The following is a 25,453-nucleotide window of genomic DNA, read 5'->3' as shown; positions in this document are numbered from 1 at the left end:
CGATTAGCGGTCCTCGGTTTCCTGAATTTTTTTTCAGGGATTAAAACGCACTATAAGTACCTACAAATGTCCCAAAAAATTCAAAATCAGTCTCGGGTTCTATTTTTGGCCAATTCCAAAATTTCTGCACGGCAGCTCCGCTGTACTCCAGTGACGGGCAGCGGCGGTCCGCCTCGGGTTAACTGTTTTCGACTAATGGTCTATTTTACATCAATCCTTGTGAGAAAACACGTTAAGGGGCCTCAATTGACCAAAAAAATACAAAAAATTAAATTTCACAGGTGGTGGGGCTCTCTGGTGCGGCGACTCTTCCGACTCACATGCGGTTGGGTGTTTTGCTCTGATCAACCTCTATAGAAGAAAATGGTAATCACAATGGTAGAAATATTACGTAGAACGGGAATCAGAAAGGGTCTCATCAGAGGCAGTTTTTAAAATTTTTCGCGGCGGCACCGTCGAGTTTTGCTCGTAATTTTCGGCCAATCGGCCAGTCCTTTTGCTTCGATTTAGCTATAGGGATGTTTAAAATTTAATTCTGAGCAAAGGAGAAATTTTTTACCTCTTTTAGCAGTCGGAAGTAGCTCCGGCGTGGCGGCGGGTGGCGGCAACTCTCTTTCCCCGCGGTTGGGTCTTCTTCTCTGGCGAGGGTGTCTTGTGGCTAGGGTTAGGGTTTAGTGTGAAAATGGTTATTTATATTCAGCCTCATTTAATCTGAGCCATCCATCGCGTTTAATTTGGACCGTCTGATCGCGATTAAATAGAGAGTAAATATAGACCGTCCATCACGATCTAATCTATACCGTCTGATCGCATTTAAATAGAAAGTAAATCTGGACCGTTGGTCACGTTTAAATCTAACCATCTGATCGCGTTTGGGGAAGGAATGTATCCAGACTGTCTGTGCGTGCCGGAACAGATCTGGGTCATTCGATCGCGGGTACGCGGATCACTCGCGTGGCATCGCGTCAAAGTCTGTTGCCATGGGGTGCACTCTGTTTCGTCGGGGTTGCTGACCGGGCATCCTACATGGCACAAGTTTTTTAAATTGCATTTTGACCATGTTTTTCGATTTTTCTTTCAAAAATATCGCCAAAATCCAAAATTTCACCCATTTTTTTCCAAAATCATTTTCAATTTCTTCCTTCATCAAATTTTCTTTATTTTTACACTAAATTAAAATTAAAAAATTAAAAATTACAATTATAAATTAATTTAATTTATATTATATTAAATTTGGGCATTACAGAACGGACCTAGTATATATGAAGAACCCTACTGTGGATATTATCTCAGTTGAATAGGGTTAAGAAGTCTCATACAAGAAGAAGTTAGAAGGTATAGCTCATCCTCATACCGGATGAGGTATCGAGACGGTGGTACGTTTGACACTCATTACTAGACGGGGTATAGGGACGACTGATTAATTGACAAATTGAATATTGGGTTCACACATAAGGGGACATCTTTATGGACCCAAGGGGTACCGGTAAACAGGTAAGGAGGTAAGTTTATTGTTTATTATTTATGTAAATGTATAACGAAAATGATATTCGAAGTATTGTTCTCATAGGTCAGTTTTGAAGACTCATAAAGATAAGTATGAAGTAAAAGTTTTTATATTAAATAAATTTATTTAAAAAAGAAAATGACTTCGTTGGTTGTCTTATGAATTTTTTTACTAAACTTTGATTTTCTGCAATCGATGATAAATGTAATATTCTTACTGGGTTAGTGTAGCTCATTCCCATTTTTAATCGTTTCAGATAAAAAATGTAACACCCACCAAATTTTTTTTATTAATATACATAAATTTTTTTATTTATTTTATTTTAATTTAATGAAAAAAATTGAATAAAATTGATAAAGGATTAAATTGAAAATAATTTTGGAAAAAATGGATGAAAAATTAGATTTTAGGGTATTTTTGAAAGAAAAATCAGAAACCAGAGGTTAAAACATAATTTAAAAAAATTTGCCACGTCAAACGCCCGGTCAGCAGCCCCGACCAATTAGGACGCGCCAAGTGGCAGAGGCGCTGACGCGGGAGGCCATGGGGGGGGCACATGGATGATCTGTTTGCTCGCGATCGAATGGCTGAGGTCCGTTCTCGCGCGCACAGACGGCCTGGATGCGCTCCCTTCCAAATACAATCAAACGGCCAGATTAAAAGCGACTGGACAGCTCAATGTGAATCGCGATGGATGGCCCAGATTGGATGGTGATGAACGATTAAGATTTATTCCCTATTTAATCGCGATCGGACGATCTAGATCAAATGCGATGGATGACCCAGATCAAAAGTGGATGGGTATAAATAACCCCCATCTACACCAAACCCTAACCCTAGGCGGAGAAGATGACTCAGCCGCCGGGGAGCCGACCTCCGCCACCCGCCACCGCACCGGAACCATTTCCGACTGCCAAAAAAGTTAAAAAAATTTTTTTTTGCACGAAATTCAATATTAAGCTCACACATGGCCAAATTGGAGTGAAAAGACAGGTCAATTAGCCAAAAAACACCAAGGAATCCCGGTGGCGCAGTCGTGGGGAATTTCACAAGTTGCCGGAAGCGAAACACCCAACTGCAACATGAGGCGGAGGAGCCGCTGCACCAGAGAAGCCAACCCGAACGTGGTACAGGGTATGTACACTATCTGTAACTATCTTGCTCATGTTTTGATTGATATTGGTGCATCGCATTCACTTGTTTCACCTATTTTTGCATCAAAATTTAATGTATTACCTGATAAACTTGATTCTATGTTTTTTATGTCTACTGCTGGGAGTATGACACTATTGAGAGAAGTTATCTACAGGGCTTGTGTCGTAGATATAGCAGATAAGAATTGAGTGTAGACCTAATAAAATTAGACACGGGGAATTTTGATGTAATTTTAGAAATGAATCGACTAGCAGCGTATCCGCCACTGTAGATTGTTTTAATAAGAAAGTTGTATTTAATCCTCCTAATAAGGAGCCATTTACAAATTAATAAAATCATTTAGCATTTATTCATTCATGGCAAATTTTCGTATTCGTCGAGTACTTTAACTCTACTGTTTTCTCTAACTAGGCAAACCCAAGAAAGAAAATTATATTGAAAAGATTCCGGTAGTCCGAGACTTTCCAGATGGTTTTCTGGATGAACTACCTGAACTGCCAGTGGACAGAGAAGTTGAATTCACCATAGACCTCTAGTGAGGCACCTAGCCTATTTCGATTGCTCCTTACCGCATGAACCGTGTTGAGATGGAGGAATTGAGGAAATAGATCACTGAATTGCAGGACAGTGATTTTATCAGATATAGTGTGTCCCCTTGGGGAGCCGGAGTCACTTTTGCTAGAAAGGGAGATGAGACATTGAGGTTATGTATTGATTACAGAGGGTTGAATAAAGTCACAATCAAGAACAAGTATTCCCTTCCCAGGATTGATGACCTCTTCGATCAGTTGCAGGGTGACCAGGTCTTCTCCAAAATAGACCTGTGTTTAGGTTACCATCAAGTGAAAATCAAGATAGAAGAAATCTCCAAGACAGCCTTTCGAACCAGGTACGGACACTATGAGTTCCTGGTTATACCATTTGGGCTAACCAACACCCCAACTATCTTCGTGGACTTGATGAACAGGGTCTTGGATCAATTTGTTATCGTGTTCATCGATGACATCCTGGTTTATTCAAAAAGCGGAGAGGAACATGCTCACCATCTAGCTCAGGTTTTACAAGTTCTCAGAGGAAAGAAGCTGTATACAAAATTGAGTAAATGTAGATTTTGACTTGAGCAGACCACCTTCCTAGGACACATCATATCAAATGATAGAGTGTTAGTGAACCCTGAAAAGGTTGAAGCAGTGATCGACTGGGAGAAATTGACATCAGTTAAGGAGATCCGTAGCTTTCTAGGAATGACGGGCTATTACTGCAGGTTTGTGGAAGGGTTTTCCAGTATAGCTACTCTCCTGACCCAACTCACAAAAAAAAATGTCAACTTTGAGTGGAATAAGAACTGTGAAAGATGTTTTTCAGAACTAAAGAAGCAGCTGACTACTACACATGTACTGGCCTTACCGAGTGGATCGGGGGGATATACAGTTTACAGTGATGTCTCCTATCTAGGCCTGAGTCGTGTTTTAATGCAGCATGAGAAGGTCATAGCCTATGGGTCTAGACAATTGAAGAGTAATGAGAATAACTATCCAACTCATGACTCAGAGCTTACCGCAATCATACACGCCTTGAAGACTTGATGCCATTATTTGTATGGAGAGACCTTTCAGATCTATACCGATCACAAGAGTTTGGAACACATATTCACTCAAAATGATCTCAACATGCGTCAGAGAAGATGGATAGAATTTCTTAAGAACTATGATTGCGACATCTTATATCACGTGGGTAAGGGCAACGTGGTAGCTGATGCACTCAGTAGAAAAATACAGGTACATTAGCCCATTTGATGGCTTCAGAATGCAGGTAGATTGGGGCCACACAACAGGTGTGGCTTCAGGACTTGAGGAGAGTCACATGTTTAGGTCACCTGACCGTTCAGCCTAAGTTAATATAGAGAATAAGGGAAGCTCAGTCGACCGATTCTGCCATAGTAGCCCTCAAGAGAGATGCAGAACAGGAAGTTAGCTCAGAATTTCGAGTCTCCGCCGATGAGTTGCTCAGATTTTAGGATAACGTGTGTATTCCAGGTGACAGTGAGTTAAAGAGGAACATCATGACAGAGGCCCATAGCTTAAAGTTTGCTATGTATCCTGAAAGCACTAAAATGTACTAAACTATGCGACCTCGATTTTGGTGGAACGGGATGAAAAGAGATGTAACTGACTTTATTTCTGAGTGTTTAGTATGTCAGCAGGTCAAGGCAGAGCATCAACGACCAGACGAGCTACTTCAGCCATTATCGATTCCAGAATAGAAGTGGGAACATATCACCATGGACCTCGTGACAGGATTACCTAAGGTACACTCAGGACATGATGTTATCTGGGTAATTATTGACCGGCTTACCAAGTCTTCCCACTTCTTGGCCATTAGGATGATCGTTCATTGGACAGGTTAGTAAGAATGTATATCCGAGAAATAGTCAAATTGCATAGAGTACAATGACAGTAGTGTCCGACAGGGATTCCAGATTTACTTCTCGGTTTTGGAATAGCTTTCAGTAAGGTATGGGAACGAAGTTATCCCTTAGTACTGCATTCCACCCTCAGACTGATGGACAGTCAGAAAGGACAATTCGTACACTTGAGGATATGCTCTGAGCTTGTGTCCTTGATTCCGGGCGCCGTTGGGATGACCATATACATCTAATAGAGTTGGCCTACAACAATAGCTACCAAACGAGTATTGGTATGGTTTTGTATGAGGCGTTATATGGGCGCCCATGCAGATCGTTGATTTGTTGGGAAGAAGTGAGCGATAAAAAACCGTTCGGCCCAGATCTGGTAGAGGAGACTACATCCAAAATAGTTAAGATCAGGAAGAACATTCAGACGACTCAGAGTAGACAGAAGAGTTATGTGGACACCCGGATGAGAGATTTGGAATTTGAGAAAGACGATCAGGTGTTCCTTAAGGTCACTCATTTCAATGGAATCAGTAGGTTCGGCAGGAGAGGGAAACTGAATCGCTGATTTATTGGATCATTTGAAATCTTAGATAAAATTGGTATCGCCGCCTACAGACTAGTATTGCCTTTAGAGCTTTCTAAGATTCACAATGTGTTTCATGTATCAATGCTACACAAGTACAAACTGGACCTCTATCATGTCTTGGCCCACGAGCCTCTTCCACTCCAGAAGGATCTATCATACGAGAAAGTACAGGTCAGCATTGTGGATCGAAAGAGCAGATTACTTCGCAACCGAAAAAGTTCTTTTGTAAAAGTCATATGACAGAACCACACACCGGGGTAGGCTACATGAGAGTTAGAATAAGACTTTAGAGTCCAGTATTTCCACCTGTTCGATTGAGAGTGAGAGACAAATTTGAGGGACTAAATTTCTTTTAAGGGGAGAGGGGGGGAGTTGTAACACCCACAAAAAAATTTTTAATTAATAAATATATATATTTATTTAATTTAATTTATTATATTATATTATATTTTAATTTAATGAAAAAAATTGAGTAAAATTGATGGAGGATTAAATTGAAAATAATTTTGAAAAAAAATGTGAAAAATTGGGTTCTGGGGGTATTTTTGAAAGAAAAATCAGAAACTGCAGGTCAAAACGCAATTTGAAAAAAATTTACCATGTCAAACGCTCGATCAGCAGCCCCAACAAATAAAGACGTGCCAAGTTGCAGAGGCGCTGACGCAGAAGGCCACACAGGGCCACGTGGGCGATCCGCGTGATCACGATCGAACGGCTGAGGTCCGTTCCTGCGCACACGGACGAACACTCCCTCCCAAACGCAATCAAACGGTCAGATTAAAAGCAATCGGGCAGTTCAGAGTGAATCGCGATGGACGACCCAGATTGGATTGCGATGAACGATCCAGATTCACTTCCTATTTAATCGCGATCGGAGGGTCTAGATCAAACGCGATGGACGACCCAGATAAAAAACGGATGAGTATAAATAACCTCCATCTGCACCAAACCTTAACCCCTAGCCGGAGAAGATGACCGAACCGCCACTCGCTGTCGCACCGGAACCCTTTCTGATCGTCAAAAAAGGTAAAAGCTTCTCATTTTGCACGAAAAAATTGCTGTACATTTATTTTTTCTTTTTGTTTAAATAATTTTTTTAAATTATAGATGAATTTAATATATAATATGTATATTCATATGTTATGTATATAATATATTTTAAAAAATTAAAATATTTTACATAATCAAGTTCATTTTGATTTAGTCTTTAGTCTGAATCTTTCTTTAAATTTAATATTTTATTAGTTTGGATTTCAGACTGTCGTGCGCTCCGCGTAACATTACTTTTTCTTTTTAATTTTATTTTTTTTGAAGTCCTGACTTATTCTGATTCCCGGACTGTTAACGAGGTTAACTGTGACGGGCCGGGCCTCCTTCTAAAATGGATGCGGGTCAGTACCCGATCCAATATCATCGTCATCAGAAAAACCGTTTCTGTCGCTAGTGCAGTATTACTATCGACTGATTAAACCGAAGAGGATTTTTTACCGCTAAAATTCGAGCTTGGAGTAGCAGGTGGTCAAGCGAAATGACGGAAACTCTGGAACTCCCAATCATTGACCTCTCGTCTCCGGACCGTATCTTCACCGCCAACTCCATCCGTCAGGTTCTTTCTTCTTCCTCCCTCGTGTCCTTTTTTCTTATGGGTTTTTCAATATGTGCAGTAATTTCAATCTATGGTGATCAGTGCTATCTGTTTCCCTCGTTTCCACATGCTTTAAGCGGAAAATTTTGAAAACTAGTCATTCGTCCTTCATATAGAAACGCTTGGACTTCTACTTTTTTCTTTTGTTCTTCCAATTTGTTGAGGGAAGCCGGCCTTTGAGTCATGATTCAGCTCAGGACTGTATCAAGACAAATTGACGCGGTTTAAGTTTCCTGAAAAATGGCGTGAAGTGCGCATAAGTTTATGCGTTGTAGTGGCTATACAACAATATAATGCTGCTGTCTAGTTTTTTGAGAGTAAGCAATCCCGAAGCTTTCTAGTTTCTTTGAGAAATTTAATACTGGAGTATTATTCAGACAATTAACTTGGTTTTTTTTTTATAGAAAAAATAAAAGAAGTATGTTTGGAAAGACAGAAGAGGAAAGTAAAGGGATAGTGCAGCAACTGCTTGTTGACCGATTCTGCAGCAACGGCTGTTTTATTCTCATGTTCTGTGCCCGAAATATGCAGTTTAACATATTCATCTTAACATAACACATGATAGTAAAAACTAACATTTTTATTAAGACTAAAACTCATAGGGAGAAAAATAGATTTATAGATGGAATTGAATATGCAGTATTTATAGACAAAAGTATTCGGTTAGTGGAGAAAAATCAGTATACGTCTAATGTCAAATAAGGATCAATTAGGACAACGATAAAGCATTAGGTTGAGGTCTTATTTGGGGTTAAGATAATAGCTATAAAGAGTCATCGATTCCCCAAGAAAGAGTAGGAGACTAAGGCAAGATATTACTTTTCTATTGTCTACTTTAATTATCAGAAAATATTATAAGTTGTCTTCTCTCTTCGAAAGTTATATATTGCCTTATTTTGACAAGAGCCAAATCTCCTTTGTGAATTATCTCCTCAGGCATGTACCAAACATGGTTTCTTCTATCTCGTGAATCATGGTGTTGAAGAAGGTTTGCTTGAGAAAGTTTTTGAGGAGAGTAGGAAATTCTTCTTACTCCCCTTGGAAGAGAAGATGAAATTGTTGCGTAGAGAAAAAAGGGGTTACACCCCATTATATGCAGAAAACCTTGATCCCTCTTCAAATTCTAAAGGTTTTGTGAGTCCATCATTCTCGTTTGTTGCTCTTCTAATATCTTGTTTTAGCTATGAGTTTTATTCAGGTGCTACTGAAGCTTGTAAAATGACAATGTTGTCCAATTGATAGGCTAATTTGCAAAGTGGATGAATCGGGAATATATTTGTTTGTTAGTCAAGATGCTTCTGGACCTTCATGGTTTATGTTGTATTTTGCTTTATCAGTCTATGACTTTTCAAACATAGGAGAGGAACTACAATGCATATAACAAAGGTCCTTTGTTGTTAATTCATTCATACTTCCATATTATGGAAGTAGAAAATGGAATTGGAATTGATAATTTTAACTGGCTGGAAAACAGGTGACTCAAAGGAGGGTTTTAATATCGGTCCTTTAGAAGGTGCTAAAGCTCAGAACAACCTGAATCAATGGCCGTCAGAAGGTACCATTAATTTGTCTGCCTGTTTGTTTTCTTTCTTTTATTGTTCTTATAACATATCTTTTGGATGTTTATAGATGGGTTTTGAACAATGGTGACTTTAAAAAGCATTTCATAATTATATTATTTTCCTAAATTTCCTGATTTATTGTTTTCTGTTTGAGCTGCACTTCCTTATTCTACATGAAATTTTTTTATCTGTGGTTAAAACAATTGATTTTGTAACTGTTATGACTTGGTAATTCCAGAACTTTTTCCATCATGGAGACCCACTATGGAATCTTACTATAAAAAAGTCCTGTAAGTACTAATTCTCCATGGAGTTGAGATGCATGTTCCCATTGCATGGTTTTTAGCTTAGAGAAAATGCCTGAACAGATGATGATCCACTGTATTTCAATGTAATCCTCATGTATTCATCTTTATGTTCCACAGCCTCCATGCTAGTGTTTTGAGAAATTTCCTAGTATTTACCTGATGTAGGACAAATTAGGATTAATTTGCCTACTAAGAAGTTGGTGAAAAAACCTAGTAACCAAATCTAGGATTTTTAGGCATCTCACTTAGGTTGATTGAATCACATAATCAATTATATTCTCAAAAAATTATTATTGAATACTTGAATGATTAATAAGTAAAATTACAAAGTTATTTGTAATAATCTCTAAGTAGCTTTTCCTAACTAAAATTAAACTAAGTAGTAATATAATAGAATTAAGAATACTAATTATAATATAAATTGAAAATAATACTAATAAAATAAACTATTAACTCTAATAAGACTTTTAAACAATAAACTAAAAATACTCCAACAATAAATAAAATCCTAACATGGCTATACGCCATCATTACGACAAGCATTCTTCTTGCATGAGATATAACGTTCACTCAATGCATAGTGTTTCTTTTTTCCACTGAATCCTGCAGTCTTTTTTTTTTTAATGTTCTTTGAATGAGGAGCTTGTAGTCTGGGCACAATGGCAGTTTCTCTAGCAGCTAATTTGATTTGTTGGATCTTAGTATGTCTTATTTTTTGCATGTTGTGCATTTGTTGGGAAAAAGTGATATGACAGGTTAATCATGCTTGGTCTTTAATTTGCTGTCTCAGTTCTGCTGGTAAGAGATTGATCCATTTAATTGCTCTGGCCCTCAATGTGCATGAAAATTTCTTTGAGGAAGTGGGAGCCTTGGATGAACCTGCAGCATTTCTTCGTCTTTTACACTATCCAAGTATAATGAGGCATTTCAGTTATTTATCTTTTTTTTTCTGTTATCATCTTTTGTTTTATTGCTTTCTTTAGTTGGTGGTGTATCATGAACAATCTTTGGTTAGGAAGAACAACTGAAGTCTTTCCTCTTCAAGACTTAGGAAGGAGTCTTATGCTATTACAATATTTTATACTAAATATTTATGGGCAATTTTATATTGAGAAGGAAAGGAAGAAGAAACATTGGAATAATTTCCAACTCCATGGTGAATTTGTTATGGTTTTTGTGTTTTAGTATATATCTTAGTAGTGTTTAGATAATGGTAATTAGGTCTAAGATAATTCTGTAATTAGGAAGTAGGTGCATGTTCAGTTCATATGCAATATTTTATGTTTTGTGCATGTTTATGTGTTGTATTATGTATGGATTTATTAAATAGATGTAGAGACTGCAGTAGGTATGATGTGTTAAGTAGGGTTGACGTTAGTAGGAGAAAAATAGGGAGAAAACAGAGAGGGAGGGGGGGGGGGGAAGAAGTTGGCTGTCTGGAATTAACTTCCAGAGTTACTGCTTCTAGTTGCTTCTTCTTCATGATGTAAAAAGCCTTATGATGCTGCTGTTTAGTTGTATGCAGAAAAATTTGTCAAAAAAGTTTTCTGAGTACTTAAACTCTAAGAGATCGTTGGGTCTCCTGTTAACGAGTCCATACTATTAACAAAATCCCATAACTGGATTCTGTATAAGGACTATAACAGAAGTTTTCTCTTACAAAGCTTAATCTCTCTCTCTTTCTCTCTCTACCCCAATAGGGAGGGGGTTTGGGCCATAGATAGTGTAAGACAGATTAGGGATTGTTGGCCTACTTAGAGGTAAGAGGCCAAATTTATGTATTGTACCTAGATTTCCTTAGATATCACTCATAGTACCTTAAGGTTTGGTTGCCTTATACAATCACAAAAGAATATCGTTGTAAACTTCTCCCAACAATGTTTGTATTTTCTAAAATATTAATTACCTGCATTTTAGACTTTTGCCTTAATTATAAACTACTTATGACTAAAAATCATAATAAGAAACTTAAAAAATTTTAAACCATAAATGAAATCCTAAAGGTACTGAATCCTGTATTTCCCAAAAGCATGATCTTGTGGACATGCCAAAAATTATTGGCAAACTTTGCAACTGCATATCCTCACTAAAGTGAAAATATTGAAGCATCACAATAAGAAAGGAGCAGGAAATCTTGTAGGAAAGATGAAATCTATAAATCTACAAATTTATGCCCCACATTCATCCTTGAGCTAAGCCTTTGTACATTTTTCGGGTTAAGATCCTAAGCAATATCAAGATCTTTGCTGCCATCAGCTTATTCTGGTGTCTTTTCTTTTCTTTTTTTAAAGTTTTACTCATTTGCCAATTGATGTGGAACAGGCTAATTATTTGCCTAGATATCACACCCAACAAGAGAAATTCCTTGAGCATCATATATAAGGATTGGTTGCATTGCAAACTACAGAATATTGTGCAGTTCTCTCAAAGACTCTGCATTCTCTTGAAAGAAATACAAGTACTTATTGACTCTTAGTTCTAATTTAGTTATCACTAGAAATCTTGATAGGAAACTTAAGAGTACTTTAAATTATACATAAGTTCATAGTGCTGATAAAAATGCTGATCTAATTCATATAGTTACAACCAATAGTAGATTTGGAAAAGATATAACCTTTGATCTATTTATGAAACCATATAATATTGCGACCAATTGTAGATTTGATTGAATACAGTTGTCAATGTATTCAGGAAACCCAATTAAATATCTTTTGCATCAATTTGTGCTCTTTGTTTTTCAGTGCTTATAAAAGAAAATTCACTTACCTTACTCTATAGTTCACTGTATGACAACCAGGGGTTGATACTGGCCACTGAGGTTCCACTAGAATGTTGGAAATGATTTTTGAGGCTGGTTTTTAATGTAAATAAATGAATATAAACGTTTTTCTTGAAAAGAGTAAATATAAAGAGGATGCCTGTTTTTATCATTCGCATGTTTTCCATATTTTAATAAGTTAAAATCAACTTTAAAAAAGAGATTGATGAATTATTTCAAGAAAAAAAAAAGAAAAAAAAATTGATGAAAACCCCACACGTTATTTTAATAAGTATACACCAATTCTCTACGCAACAAAAATGTTGAAAAAACCTCCTTAAAGAGCAATTTAGTCAATGGCTAAGCAAAAACTAAAAGTTTATTTTTATTGATCTCAAACTTCAATGATGCAAGCAAATGGAGGGGAACTCGCACTAAGATCCTATGAGCAAGATGATTACAATCAAATGAGCAAAAGAGTCCTCCCAATCATGGACTCTCGGTATTTCACATTAGAGAGTCGTTTATTTTTCTTGAAAGATTCATAACTAGACACTCATAATTCTAAGGCACATTGAAAGATTATGGACACTTGATTATTCATTCTTTTATAACCGAATCCATCTCTCCTCATAAATAGTTTCCAACATCAAGTAAATCTCCTAATAATTCAAGAATTCTTATCACATCAAGCGTGACTGGGTTTCAAAAGGTTTGCATCATGAAAATCGAGAGTTTTCATCAATTTAGAGTTCTTGTCAAGATAAGAGAGGAAGAATTCTATTATTACAAGTTTTGGCCGGGATTACATGCTTCTTCATCTAATAGTAGAGAATTCTAGATTTTCTCTTGAATCTTCTTCTAGATTTTCTCATGAATTTTCTCCTTGATTTCTTCTAGATTTTCTTCTACATTTTCTGATAGAAGAGGAATTGTTTTCTACTTCAACTTGAAAGCTTTTAAAATATTTTCAATTCAATTTCTACCACAAGAATTAATTAAATATTAAAAACCAAATCCATGTGAAATAAAACATGACGAATTCGGCCATGACACCACCACTTTTCAATAGAGTAGACTTTTATTTTTATTATGTTTATGCTTCTTAAATTAATATTTTTATAGATTTCTAGATAAAAATGTAATTAGAGTTTTTTAAAAATTTAGTTTTTGAATTCTAGTAAAATTAGTAAGACTTATGCTTATATAAAAGCCTTACTCATTTGGTTGTAAAAGATATTGAAATTTGAGATCAATGAAATTTAAACTTTTAGCTTTCCTTAGTCATTGATTAATTTGTTATTTATAAAGGTTTTTTCAAACTTTTTGTTGAGTGGGAAATTAGTATCTACTTGTTAAGGTAATTTATAACGTTTTCATTAATCTCTTTTCTTGAGTTGATTTTTAACTTATTAAGATATTTCTTGTGATATTATAATCAATTCATTTTTTTCTGTTACCTTAGTTTGCAATCACATGTTAATTGTAGGTTAAATAGGAAAAATTTGTTTAGAAATTAAGTTTTTATGCAAAATTGTATGTTGGGGTTTTTGATTACATTGGTTGATCATAGGTTCCACATAATTGGATTTTAATGTAAATAAATGAACATAGAAGTTTTCTTGAAAAAGAGTAAATATAAAGGGGAGGCATGCTTTTGTCATTCGTATGTTTTTTTGTTGATTTTGGAGGAAAAAAAAATAATTTTATTTATCATTCTTTAACTTGTTATATTTAGGGTATTTATAAAATTCATATTCTATTAATAGAAAATTTTTTACTTTATTATACTTCTAATTATATAAGATTATTATTTTTATAAAATTCTAATTATATAATATCAACGAATTAAATAATAAACTAAAATAATTAACTACTAAAATATAGTAGTTAACATTTCTAAAAAGTATTCTAATCCCTATGATATTATTTCATCTCAGTGTGTTAATCCTGAAATCCAAGTTGATTCTTTTATTTTCTTTTCTTATTTCTATAACATTTTGTTTATGAAGCTTAAATCTAGGTTCGTATTTCAACTAGATTTGATTGATCAGGATAGATATATTAGAATCTATAGATGTAGATATGTAAGACAAATTTCAAGGAAAGGTGGCAAGTCACAATCAGTCATCTAGTGGGCGCTTCTAGCCAATTGATCATGTGCCTCTTAATTATTTTATTAAAAAAGGGATCCTTATAATTCTGATTTCAGGTGAATTGAGCTCTTCTGATGAAAAAGTCTATGGTGCTTCTGCTCATTCAGATTATGGAATGATCACCCTTCTTGCAACTAATGGTGTTCGAGGACTTCAGGCATGTTTGATTCTTTACTGCAATCCTTAGCTATCATCCTTGATATGGTTATTTCTTGTTATATCTCAGGTTTATACTGCTTATAGGTTTGCAGGGAGAAGTTCAAACAACTACGAATCTGGGAGGATGTCCCTAATATAACTGGGTGAGTCTAAGTTGTCCACTATTTTCCTGAACAAAAGCTATCTGGTGTGAGGAGGGAAGAGTCTTTTGATCGAAACTTCTAGATTTTGTTTGGCTAATGTGCTTTTGTTGTAAGAAAGTAAAGTTTGGATGAAGATTTAAAAATAGAACGATCTTAATTAAAAAGAAAAATCCAAAATTGGCTTTTGATAAAGGTAACATCAGAAACCAAAATAGATACTTCGCGTAGAATGTGCTCAAATAAGGATATTATCTTTAATAAATATTTTTTATCAATATTACCTTTGTTGATTGGTATGCTCAATGTATTTTTTTTTTAAATAAAGTACAATTCTACTTTTGTCATAAGGAATTTACCATTTTATAATAAATTATTCAACCATTATTAAAAATGACGCAAAAAATTAAGAATTAAAGTAAATTTTGCATCATTAAAATGCTTGTGAGAAAAACATTATATTTTGAAAAAGTCATTATTCGGAGAAAAGAAATTTAAAGAAAAAATTCATAGTAAAATTTAGATTATTTGTAATAGTTATTTTTATTGTTGTATCATGCTTGGTGATTCTGACATCTAACCCTAATTCTACATCCTGATTAATAAAAGCAGTAGCTCCTACAGTTTACATTGACAACACTTTTTGCATTTTTTTTTCCTGAGGCTATATTGTTTTCACCTAAAATGAACTTCAGTTAAAAGATATTCTTACAATATTTTTAACTGATAACATCACAAGCATCAGTTTGGCCAAACTAGCACTAATTGGTCAAGCAACTACTTACATTTTCCTTGGAAAAGTTTAATGAGGAAACCAGTAGTTGTATGATGCATGGGATTAACATGCTTTGATGTTTTAACTAATTAGTATCACTACTTTCTGAGCTTTCTAGAATAATTGTCGAGAGTGGTTTCCAGGCAGAGCATCTGTATTGCTGTTGCACACCATGATAATTAGTAGTAGTCCCAACTTGGTTTTAGGTGTATATTCTTTTTTTTCCGAGCCTCATTACTGTTGGTTATAATCTAACAGGCCTTTGTTGTTTTCTTTTTGAATCAATAACAGGGCCTTTTTTGTCAACATAGGAGATATGATGGAGAGGTGGACCAATTGCTTGTTTCGGTAATTTGCTGTGGTTTTTCTTGTTAGAAGACTTACGAGTTGAGAGTTCTCTTCTTTTTTTATTTTTCTTGCTAAAATCAGTGTAGATGCTTGAGTTTCAAACTATTCTTTATTATGTAGATTTGTACCCCTGAACTTGTGCTCCGCTGTTATCTACTTGCAGGTCAACACTGCATAGAGTGATGCCAGCAGGACAAGAGCGTTTCTCTGTAGCCATCTATTTCTTCTCCATTTTTGTGTTTCCATTTTGTTTTATAACTTTCAGTACTCTTGCAAGTTAATATACAATGTATAGGATATGAATTTCCCGATGTTATACCGGACTAGCCCTTCTTAAAGCAGTAAATCAATAACTTTATCACGAAGAAACATCAGACTTGTAAACCAAAACAGAGAATATTTTAGAGGGTGTATAGGATTGTCGATTTGCTGCTTATGAATAGCTTTAAGTACCTTTAATATGCACTTTTTAACATAAAAGTATGGTGCTTATTAGGTTCCTAATGGTGATATCTTATTGTAATATATAGATTTTATAAGCTTTTTTTAATCAAGAACAACTGATTATATTTTACAAGTAGCAGTAATACATAATTGCTTATTTTTAAACTAAGCATTTACCTGGATTATGTAACTTCAAGTATCCTAATGCTTTAACTATATTTCTTTCCACAATCCCAAGCACCATTTTGGCGGTGAACCTCAATCAATTGACTAGATATTTGATTTCTTAGTGGAATCTTTTGTACTAGAGTTAGCTGACTGCTGGCCTGCTTCTGAAAGATGTCTGTCCATTGTTAAAACCTGGTTAAGATAGTCCATTGTTAAACACCAGCCTATTTCCCTTTGCTGTTTCTGTTACTGCTGCTGTTCCTTTTTCTCTTTTTCTTACTGTAAAAAAAAAAACTGGCATTCAAACTGGAAGTGGGAATAAGATTCAAATGGTCAGATAGGTTGAAATGTACTAGTCTCTTCTAGGCTGTAGGGCTGGTGAAGTTTGTAGGTCAGGTGGCATATTCCTGTTTCTGGGAGAAAATTTCTGTTTATTTTAATGATTTCAAGATTTTCTCATTGCATTGCTGGAAATGGGTCTCCTACATTAAGTGGTTATTTGAAATTTTGAGGCAATTTAAATATTAAACAAAATGGACGTGTTTCAAATGGCTTCAAATGAAGTTATTTGGCCTATGCTGCCTTCCATGAACAAACAAGAACATCTTTTCCATTTCAAAGTTTCTTGTGTCATTTTACTTTTGTTGAGGTCGGCCTTATATTTCTTCTACTACCGAGTTTTTAAATTGCAATATTTCAGGTGGCATTTTTTTTAGATCCTAATGAAGACTGTTTAGTGGAATGCTTGGAAAGTTGTTGCAGTGAATCATGTCCCCCAAGGTAAACTCATGCGAATAGTTTATTTTTGGTCAACTTTCAATTTGTTGGTTTTGTTTTATTCAGCAGGAAAACTATGAAGAACTCGTCGTTCCTAGTGAACTCCAGCTTATGGTTGTGAATTTTGACAAATTGATGACCTGATGTTCATGTGACTCGATGGAATACCTTGGGGTCATGGATATATATGTTTTCTCTTGGAAGGGACCATGGACATATTATGGTTGGCATAAAATGAGAGATTGTATATGGAAGTGTAGCAATTGTGCAAACAAAGCCTGCTTACCTCCCAAATTCTGTCTGTTCTTCCCCTTCCTGTCTTACCTCCGTGATTTGAAATTTCTCCCAGGCAGAAAAATATTTGAACATGTAGAATAGAAACATATCCCTACAAAGAAAATTGAAACAAAATCTCAAAGTTGTAGCTTGTTTCTAGTTGTCTTCCATAATAGCCTTTCTTTGTGCTTTTTATTTTGTTCTGCTTGTATTTCCTTGTATTGCAAGCAATGCTTTTTCAAGTCTTTTCTTCGAAGTTGTAATGGTTGTATATGATCAAGGATTAGGGATAACTATACTTGTTTGTGAATGCAGATTTCCTCCTATACGCAGTGGGGATTACCTGACAGAGCGATTCAGGCTTACATATGGCTCATGAGGATGTACAAGTTGAAGTCCATGAGCATGTATGCTAGATGGAGGATGATGGTCTGTTCTTCAATACGGGTTTGCAAAACTAAGATCCAGCTTAAGTTGATGTATATATGTATGTGTGTGATATAGGAATCTCTTTCTCAAGGTATCATTTCTCAAAAGTCATTTAAATTTACTCTTGAGATAGAACATCCAATATAAAAATGGAGATTGTTGAAGTACCTTTATATATAAAGTTTGAATTATTTTGATAATAAATATCATATATGTTTTAACATCTGACATTGATATTTTCTATTTATTCTTTTAGGTACTTCTTTATTTTCTATTTATAACTTAAAGAAGTAGAAAACCTGAATTTTTATTCGTGTTGAACATGAGATTTTTGTTTTCCTGCTGTTGTAACAGTCCCAGAAATTTAAATGAAATATATGTATTAAAAATCTCAAATGCGGAAGCGTAATAAAAATTTTGATTAATATCCCTTACATAATAACCAAAACGTACTCAAAACATGAAAGAACAAACTAACTAAAAGAGATATTCGAAATAAGAACTATAAATATAACTATGGAGTCTTTAGGCGTCCCTTTTGCCGTCTTCCTGCGGAACGGGCTTGGGAACAACGTTTTCCTGATTTGAAATGGTTAAATAAGGAATGAGGTACAACAGTCCAGTAAAGACATCACACTATCTCACCGCCACGGAAGTAAAGGTGGGTAGAAAACAAAAATGACCAATGGAGCATAATTTATAACGAACTCGTTTATTAATATAAAAACCTTTACTGTCCACTTAGCTCGGTGAGATCCATGAAAACAACATATGAAAGCAATAACATTATCATCATCATGAAATCATATACACTTTATAACATAACACTTACTAGACATTTGCATTTCAATCATTAAATAACATATTTTCCTCATTTACCAGTCTACTAGTATCCATAAGGATCCATAGGGGGTCTCCGCTACCCATGAACCATTAACATTACAACCTGATTCCAGGGCCGTCCCACATACCCCGTCCGGTATGGGCGCCTAAACTATGAACTTCAATACCCCGTCCGGTATAAGAGTGAAACGGGCCGTCTTCATACCCCGTCCGGTATGGACGCCAAAACACATAAAGTCTCCATACCCCGTCCGGTATGAGAGACCACGTTCCTGGTAGGGTTCCCTACGGACTCGGTCCGTCCACCATCTCTCAGGATATCTAGTCAGACTGTCCACATTATCCATCTTACATTTTTCCTTGATCTCAATCATCCAATCATACACAACATGTAAACCAGTAATTGACACCAAACAAGACAGCACAGTATCGAGTTCACCATAATAAAGGAAATCATGATTTATGCATACGAGATCGTAACATAATTACATCAAACATCATGTTGCATTTAATACTGAAAATTAGATCAAACAATAACAGACCAACACTGTATCAGACTCGGACTCCATTGGCAACCTTAATCAATTATACATTTATAAAGTCACACAGTATAGTTTAATTATTTATTTAGTATTAATACCGTGATAGGAAATAGGGTGAGGGGTCTTTACTTATTTTGGGGTCTGAATTCGACTCTACAGTGTGCCTACAGGCTGTCCCTAATTTCCCTGAAATTTTTCTGGAAAACTGAAATGCACTACCGGTACTTGCACGTGTCCCAAAAAATTCCAAATCAGACCTAGGGCCCCTTTCGGCCAATATCGGAATTCTGGCACGGCGGCTCCGCCGCAAGCGGCGGCGATTCGCCTCGAGTTGGCCGTTTTCGGCTAAATTCGGCCACACTTGCATCGATCCCTGCGATAAAATAACTCTAGGGCCCTCGGTGGACCAAAAAATCACGAAAAACCGAAACTTACCGGCGGCGACGCTCTCGGGTGCGGCGATTCCTTCGGCGTGAGTCGCGTTTTGATGTTTGGTTCCGATCAATCTGTAGAGAAAAGAACGGTGATCACAGTGGTATAAAATTTGCATCGAAAAGAGGCCGGGAAGGGCCTCATCAGAGGCAAAAACAGAGGGGGGGGCGCGGCGGCGCCGCTAGACTTCGGCTGGATTTTTCGGCCGTTTGGCCGGTGGTTTGGCTCCGGTTTGGCCATAGGCGGACTCAACATCGAAAAACGAGCTAGGAAGAGAAAATTTACCTCGATTGGTTGTCGCAAACTTCCCCGGTGCGGCGGCAGGTGGCGGCAGCCGATTCCTCCGGCGTCTGGTTCTTTTTCTTCAGCGAGGCACTGGCGGCTAGGGTTTTGTGGTCAGGTGTGGGTGGGGTTATTTATACCCTTTGCCTTTTGATCTCAAACGTCCATCAAGATTAGATCTGGACCGTTCGATCGCGATTTAATTGAGATTAAATCTGGACTGTCCATCGCGATGTAATCTGGACCGTCCGTGCGCGCGGGAACGGATTTGGGCCGTCCGATCTCACACACGCGGATCGCCCACGTGACCCGTCCCCTGGTCAGCGTTTCATTGCCACGCGGCATGTTCTGGTTGGCCGGGGCTGCTGACCGAGCCGCTGACGTGGGTGCTGACGTGGGTGCTGACGTGACATAACTTTTTTAAATTGCGTTTTGACCCCCGATTTCCGATTTTCTTTTCAAAAATACCACAAGAATCCAAATTTTCACCTCTTTTTCTCAAAATCAATTTCAATTAAATCCAAATTATATTTTTACCCAATTTTATCATTATTATTATTTTTATTTTCATTAAATTAAATTAAATTAAATCAAATTAAATTAATTAAAAATCTAAAAAATTCAAATAAATAAAAACAAAAATAGTAAGATAAAAATTAAATTACTTGGGTGTTATAGTTGTTTTTATGGAAAAACTGGGTTAGAGTTTGTATTAGTCATGAAGTTTATTGTTATATTCCCAACACCAAAATCTTGTCTTTGAGTGGTTCTCTGTAATTATCTGTTTCAAAATTTGTTTTTCTTTTTTTAAAAAATAAAAATGTATTAGTATATTAGCATGGTACCAAAAATAAAAAAGATACCAACTCATTTATAAAAAATTTATAATGTAGTTAGCATATCAATGACAGTCCCAAAATCCTTCTCACTCATCATATCATGTTCCAACATGGTTATCCCAAAATAATTAAACCACCTATCTCTTAATTAATACAACCTTACTTCTTTCCCCTCAAATGCTCTTGCATTTCTTTCTTTCGCAAAAACGCAAAAAACGGTCAATGGAACCAATGTAGAAACATTACCATTGATTTTAAGCTAATCTCAAGCCCAAATTTCATCCCTAACATCCCAGCCATAACTCAGTTAATCCCTAGCAGCCCTTAAATTATACACCACAAACTATAGGAGGGCACCATAAAAGTAAGTGATTGCAAGTTTCCTCTGCACACATACAAAGGTAGCATCTATTAACAATAACTTGCCCCCTCCTTTTTAATTTGTCAATAGTGAGAATACTTTTCCTGCTTGCTTCCCAAGCAAAAAAAACCGCTCTATGACGAACTTTAGAATTCCAAATTTGCTTAAAAGGGAAATCCCAACTGTCATCCCCATCCCCACCAAACAACATTTTGTAGTATGATTGGACATAAATTTTTTTCCTTTTTTCTAACTTCTAGGAGACCTGATTTGAACCCTCTTTCACATTCTGCTTCTCCAAAAGCGCCAAAAGTTCTTCGAACTCTTGAATTTTTCAGTCATTTAAGTGTCTATTCACTATAACAGACCATTCGACACAATCATGCAAATCCGATATGCATTAGCCACCAACATCGATTTTGAATAGGCAATCTCAAAAATTATGGGAAACTTGTTCTGCAAGCTGTCATCACCAATCCATTTGTCACACCAGAAATTGATTTTATTCTCTTTCCCCATGTTCCATTTAATACAACTATAGAACTTCGACCATTGTTTCATAATATTCTTCCACAAGCCTCGTCCATGAGGCCTAGAGCTGACCCCAGAGCATACCGCATTCAGATCACCCCAGCGGACAAACACAATTTTTCTCCACAACTTGTAATCTTCATTCAAAAACTTGCATAATCATTTTCCTTAAAGTGTCAAATTCATGTTGACAAGAGATCTTATCCCCAAACCACCACTATGAATCGGTTTTTTAACCTTCTCCCAGTTAACTAAATGGTACTTCCTTTTTTCATCTTCATCACCCTATAGAAATCTACATTGAATAGCTTCTAATTTCTTTCCAATTTTTTTGGGGATTGTGAATGTCGAAAGGTGGTAAATAGAGAGATTGGACATAGTGCTTTTGATTATAGTTAAGCTGCCTCCCTTTGATAGGAAATTCCTTCTCCAACCTGCAAGTTTATTTTCAAACATTTCAATAACCGATTCCCAGGTATAATTATCTTTAAATTTAGCCCCCAAAGGAACTTCTGAATATTTCATAGGAAACATCAATGCCTTGCACCCCAAACCTTGGCATATTCGATGTCATCCCCATTACTCCCTGCTCTAGCAAGCTTTGATTTTAAAGGTTTATTTTCAGCCTCGATGCAACCTGAAAACAATGAAAGATACATCGAAGGTGTAACAGATTCTTGATATCTGGGTGGCAAAATATAAATGTGTTATCAGCGAAGAAAAGATGAGAAACTTCAATCGCGTTTGACCTTTGTTGCGATTCATTGAATTTATTTTATGAAAATAGATTATATCTCATCAAATGAAGTTGTCATCTCGATCTTATTAGAGAAAATTTCAATCTTATAGTTTAAAATAATATTCTAACATAATATTATTAATAATAAATATTTTTTTTATATAGGTTACAATTTTTATTTAGAAATGTTAATTTAATTAAAAATTTAAATATAATTAGAAGTATTTTATTAAAATATTAAAAAATTTATACTATTTAGGAATATGATATTAATGAAAAATCATATGCTATTTATGAATATAATACTAACTAAGATTTCATATTTACTATTTAGCAATCTAATACTAATAAAAATTTCATATTTAATTGAATTTTAACATCTTATTTAGGTCTTATAAATGCATCTATAACATTACCCCCTTTATGGTCTTTAAGTTTGTTCTCAAGCTTGAAATATGGATATAGTTGGCTCGTTGATTTTTTCTTATTGCTCAGGACCAGTATCACATTCAGTCTCTAGGTAGAACAACCATTTACATTGGTGACCCTGAACAAACGGTTCATCGCAGTTATAATACAACCTCACTTTCAGCTTCCTTTTTGTTATCTCTGCTCTTGTAGTTTCTTTATAAATGGAGAGGAAACATTAGCAGATTGTGTTGTAATATTATTGTCATGCAAAGTCAGTATTTTCTAAACTGAATTGTTAGGCTTGATTGTGGATGGGGAAGAGTTACTATAATTGTGTTTGGTCATAGTCATAACTGCTGTTTACTTTCAAAAGCTCAAGTCATGTTCATTGCGTGCATAAGAGTGGTAGATGATTGCATCTCGACCTCTAATAGAGAGAATCAATCAGTTCTATTGTGAACAAACTTACATGCTGATCAACTATTGAATTTTTGTTTGTGTTGAACATGAGAATTTTGTTTTCCTTTTCATGGAGAAACTGAGTTAGAGTTTGTATTAGTCATGAGGTTTATAGTTTTGGTTTATATGTCTTTTTGAACATATCCTGTAATTTCTGAAGGAGAGTTTATAGATCTTAGAACAGTTTTAATTTTTAAGGTGACTCTGCGAGTACATTTCTTTTAAGGATATATATTCAAATTACCACTGTATTAATGAAAATTGTTCAAACAAGGTTTTATACATTTCTTTTGTTGAAATAAGACTTTGTATCTTTAAATTTTGTCAATATTGTCCCTTGCTCTTAACTACAATTATAATCTTATCACTTTGATACTCGCGTTGTAAATGGTGTGGCTTTGTGGGCCTCAATGTTTAAAACACTTATCAGCATGGTAGACGAGTGTCTACCACCCTTAGTTAGGTGTAGTTACCTTTATCTAATTTCTCTGACTTTTTAGAGAAACAAGAGCTGTGTTTGGGAGATCAAATCCAACATCATGAAACTTCCCTTCTCTCTTTGACTTTCCCTCCACTCAAATGTCTTCGATGTTATTGGGTTTCGAGTTAGAGTCCCTCTCCTCAGCCAGCAACGACAATAGTGTTTCCTATGACCTCAATCTTTGTTAGACTACTAAAGATGTTGTGATTGCCAATGATGAGTGAGCGGTTGCAATAATCTCTGGTAAAGCACATGTTTTTCTAGAGCTTTAAGGAAGATATGAAGATACTGTCGGATGATTGGGGCTTCTAGGAATTTGAAGAAGTTCTTATGGAGGGATTTGGTGCCTTGTTGCTTGCTGGATACGGCTGTTATGAAGGAAGAGGAATAGAGAAGAAAGCCAAAGAGGATGTCAAGGTGAAGCAGTACGAGCAAAGAGCCAGTAAGGAAAGGTTAGGGTTCATAAAAGAGAAATCACAACTGATTGGCTCCAAGAAGGAAAAGGAAAAAAAAAAAGAGTCAACATGTGAGAGTGACACATGGTTTAAAGGATAAAATTGTTAAGAATTTGGTTGTTGTGAAACTATGAGTGTGATGAAGAAGTCAGAGTACACATGGACATCAAGGTAATAGGGTTATAACTACTCCTAAAAGTGAGAGCCAATATGGACAAAAAATTACAAGTGCAAGGCTTATTTCAGCTAAAAAAAAAAGTTCAATGACTTATTTGCACATTTTTATTAATACAAGAGTGTTTTGAGTATATATCATATTTCTTTTAAATATTCTACGCAGTTGTATACTTTTAGCAAGGTTGTTTGATGGAATACAACACCTTACTTTTTCTTGTAATAGCTTTCTTGGTTTAATAAAGTTATTCAAAGTACCACTTAAAAAAATAAAAAATAAAATTAAGTTTATAAATGTATAAAAGCGTTAGTATTGAATTTTTTAAATATAAAAGTAAAATTAATTTTACTCTACGATAAATATATCTGATGATTATTTATTTAAATTTATAAAAATATTTGATATTTTATTTATTTTAAATTTTTAATTAAAATTATAATATATAAAATAATAAACACCTAATTTAGTATATTGAACTATTATTTATATTTTATTTTTATTTTAATTATTTTTTTTATTATAATTTAATCTTTCAATATTTATTATTTTTTTAAAAATATTAATTTTATTAAGAAATAGACAGATGTATTTAGCGTAAAAAAAAATTATTATTTTTCTATCATTATTATTCTTTCTCACTCTATTTTTGCTAACATTTCAATTTTTATAATAAAAAATAAATAAATAAATAATTCCAAATAAAAATATTTGGATTTGTTCATCTTGTCATTCTCGACTCTATCTCATAGTCTCTCCTCTCTTTTCCAAGTCCATGAACAACCAAGTAGCTCAACGCTCCAAATCATTTTGTTGTCTTCACCTACAAGATACGACAATTGCAAAAGAGAACTTCCATTCCGTATAGAGGGAGATGGCAAAGCTCTACATGGACTCATATTATATTATGCCGGTGGGCTCAAAGGTGACAATTCATATGATTAGATTTCTGTCATTACTAATTTAATTCTCAATTCAGAAGTATGAATCAAATAAATCAAAATATCTCAATTGGTTTCGATTTAAATAAATATGTATGTTTATATGTCATGTACATAATTTATTTTTAAAAAATAAAATAGTTCTAATCTTTGTTTTAAAAACTTTATTAAATTATTTAATTTTTATTCAATTCTGTTCTAAATGCTCTTTTTATGCAACAATAATTTTCCTTTAATCCCCACCTATCCTAGTTCCCGGACTGTTAATAAGGTTAACTGTGACGGACCGGGCCTCCGTCAAAAAACAATGCGGGTCAGTACCCGATCCATCATGTCGTAATCAGAAAAACCGTTTC

At 35.2% G+C, this 25,453-nt stretch overlaps 1 protein-coding gene across 7 annotated transcripts; it reads left to right on the top strand.

The window, feature by feature from the left end:
• Positions 1-7,111: 7,111 nt before the first annotated feature.
• On the top strand, positions 7,112-17,832 carry LOC110825163 (kihadalactone A synthase LFS-like). 7 transcript variants are annotated; one of them, XM_088217673.1, is made up of 11 exons: positions 7,112-7,270; positions 8,246-8,438; positions 8,784-8,864; positions 9,110-9,161; positions 9,970-10,091; positions 14,150-14,250; positions 14,337-14,395; positions 15,459-15,515; positions 15,679-15,724; positions 16,828-16,907; positions 17,496-17,832. In XM_088217673.1, the coding sequence occupies exons 1-11, from the start codon at positions 7,193-7,195 to the stop codon at positions 17,557-17,559; spliced, it is 933 nt and encodes a 310-aa protein (XP_088073799.1). In that variant the 5' UTR covers positions 7,112-7,192; the 3' UTR covers positions 17,560-17,832. The 7 variants fall into 7 exon arrangements, 6 of the variants coding, with proteins under 6 accessions (XP_088073799.1, XP_088073800.1, XP_088073801.1 ...); XM_088217677.1 differs by having other exon boundaries at positions 7,127-7,270; positions 7,352-8,438; XM_088217676.1 differs by having other exon boundaries at positions 7,128-7,626; positions 7,714-8,438.
• Positions 17,833-25,453: the final 7,621 nt, after the last annotated feature.

This window comes from Carica papaya, chromosome 4, assembly GCF_054855325.1.
Source record: "Carica papaya isolate Zhongbai chromosome 4, ASM5485532v1, whole genome shotgun sequence".
NCBI lineage: Eukaryota > Viridiplantae > Streptophyta > Magnoliopsida > Brassicales > Caricaceae > Carica > Carica papaya.
This window is presented reverse-complemented; position numbering and strand designations above follow the sequence as displayed.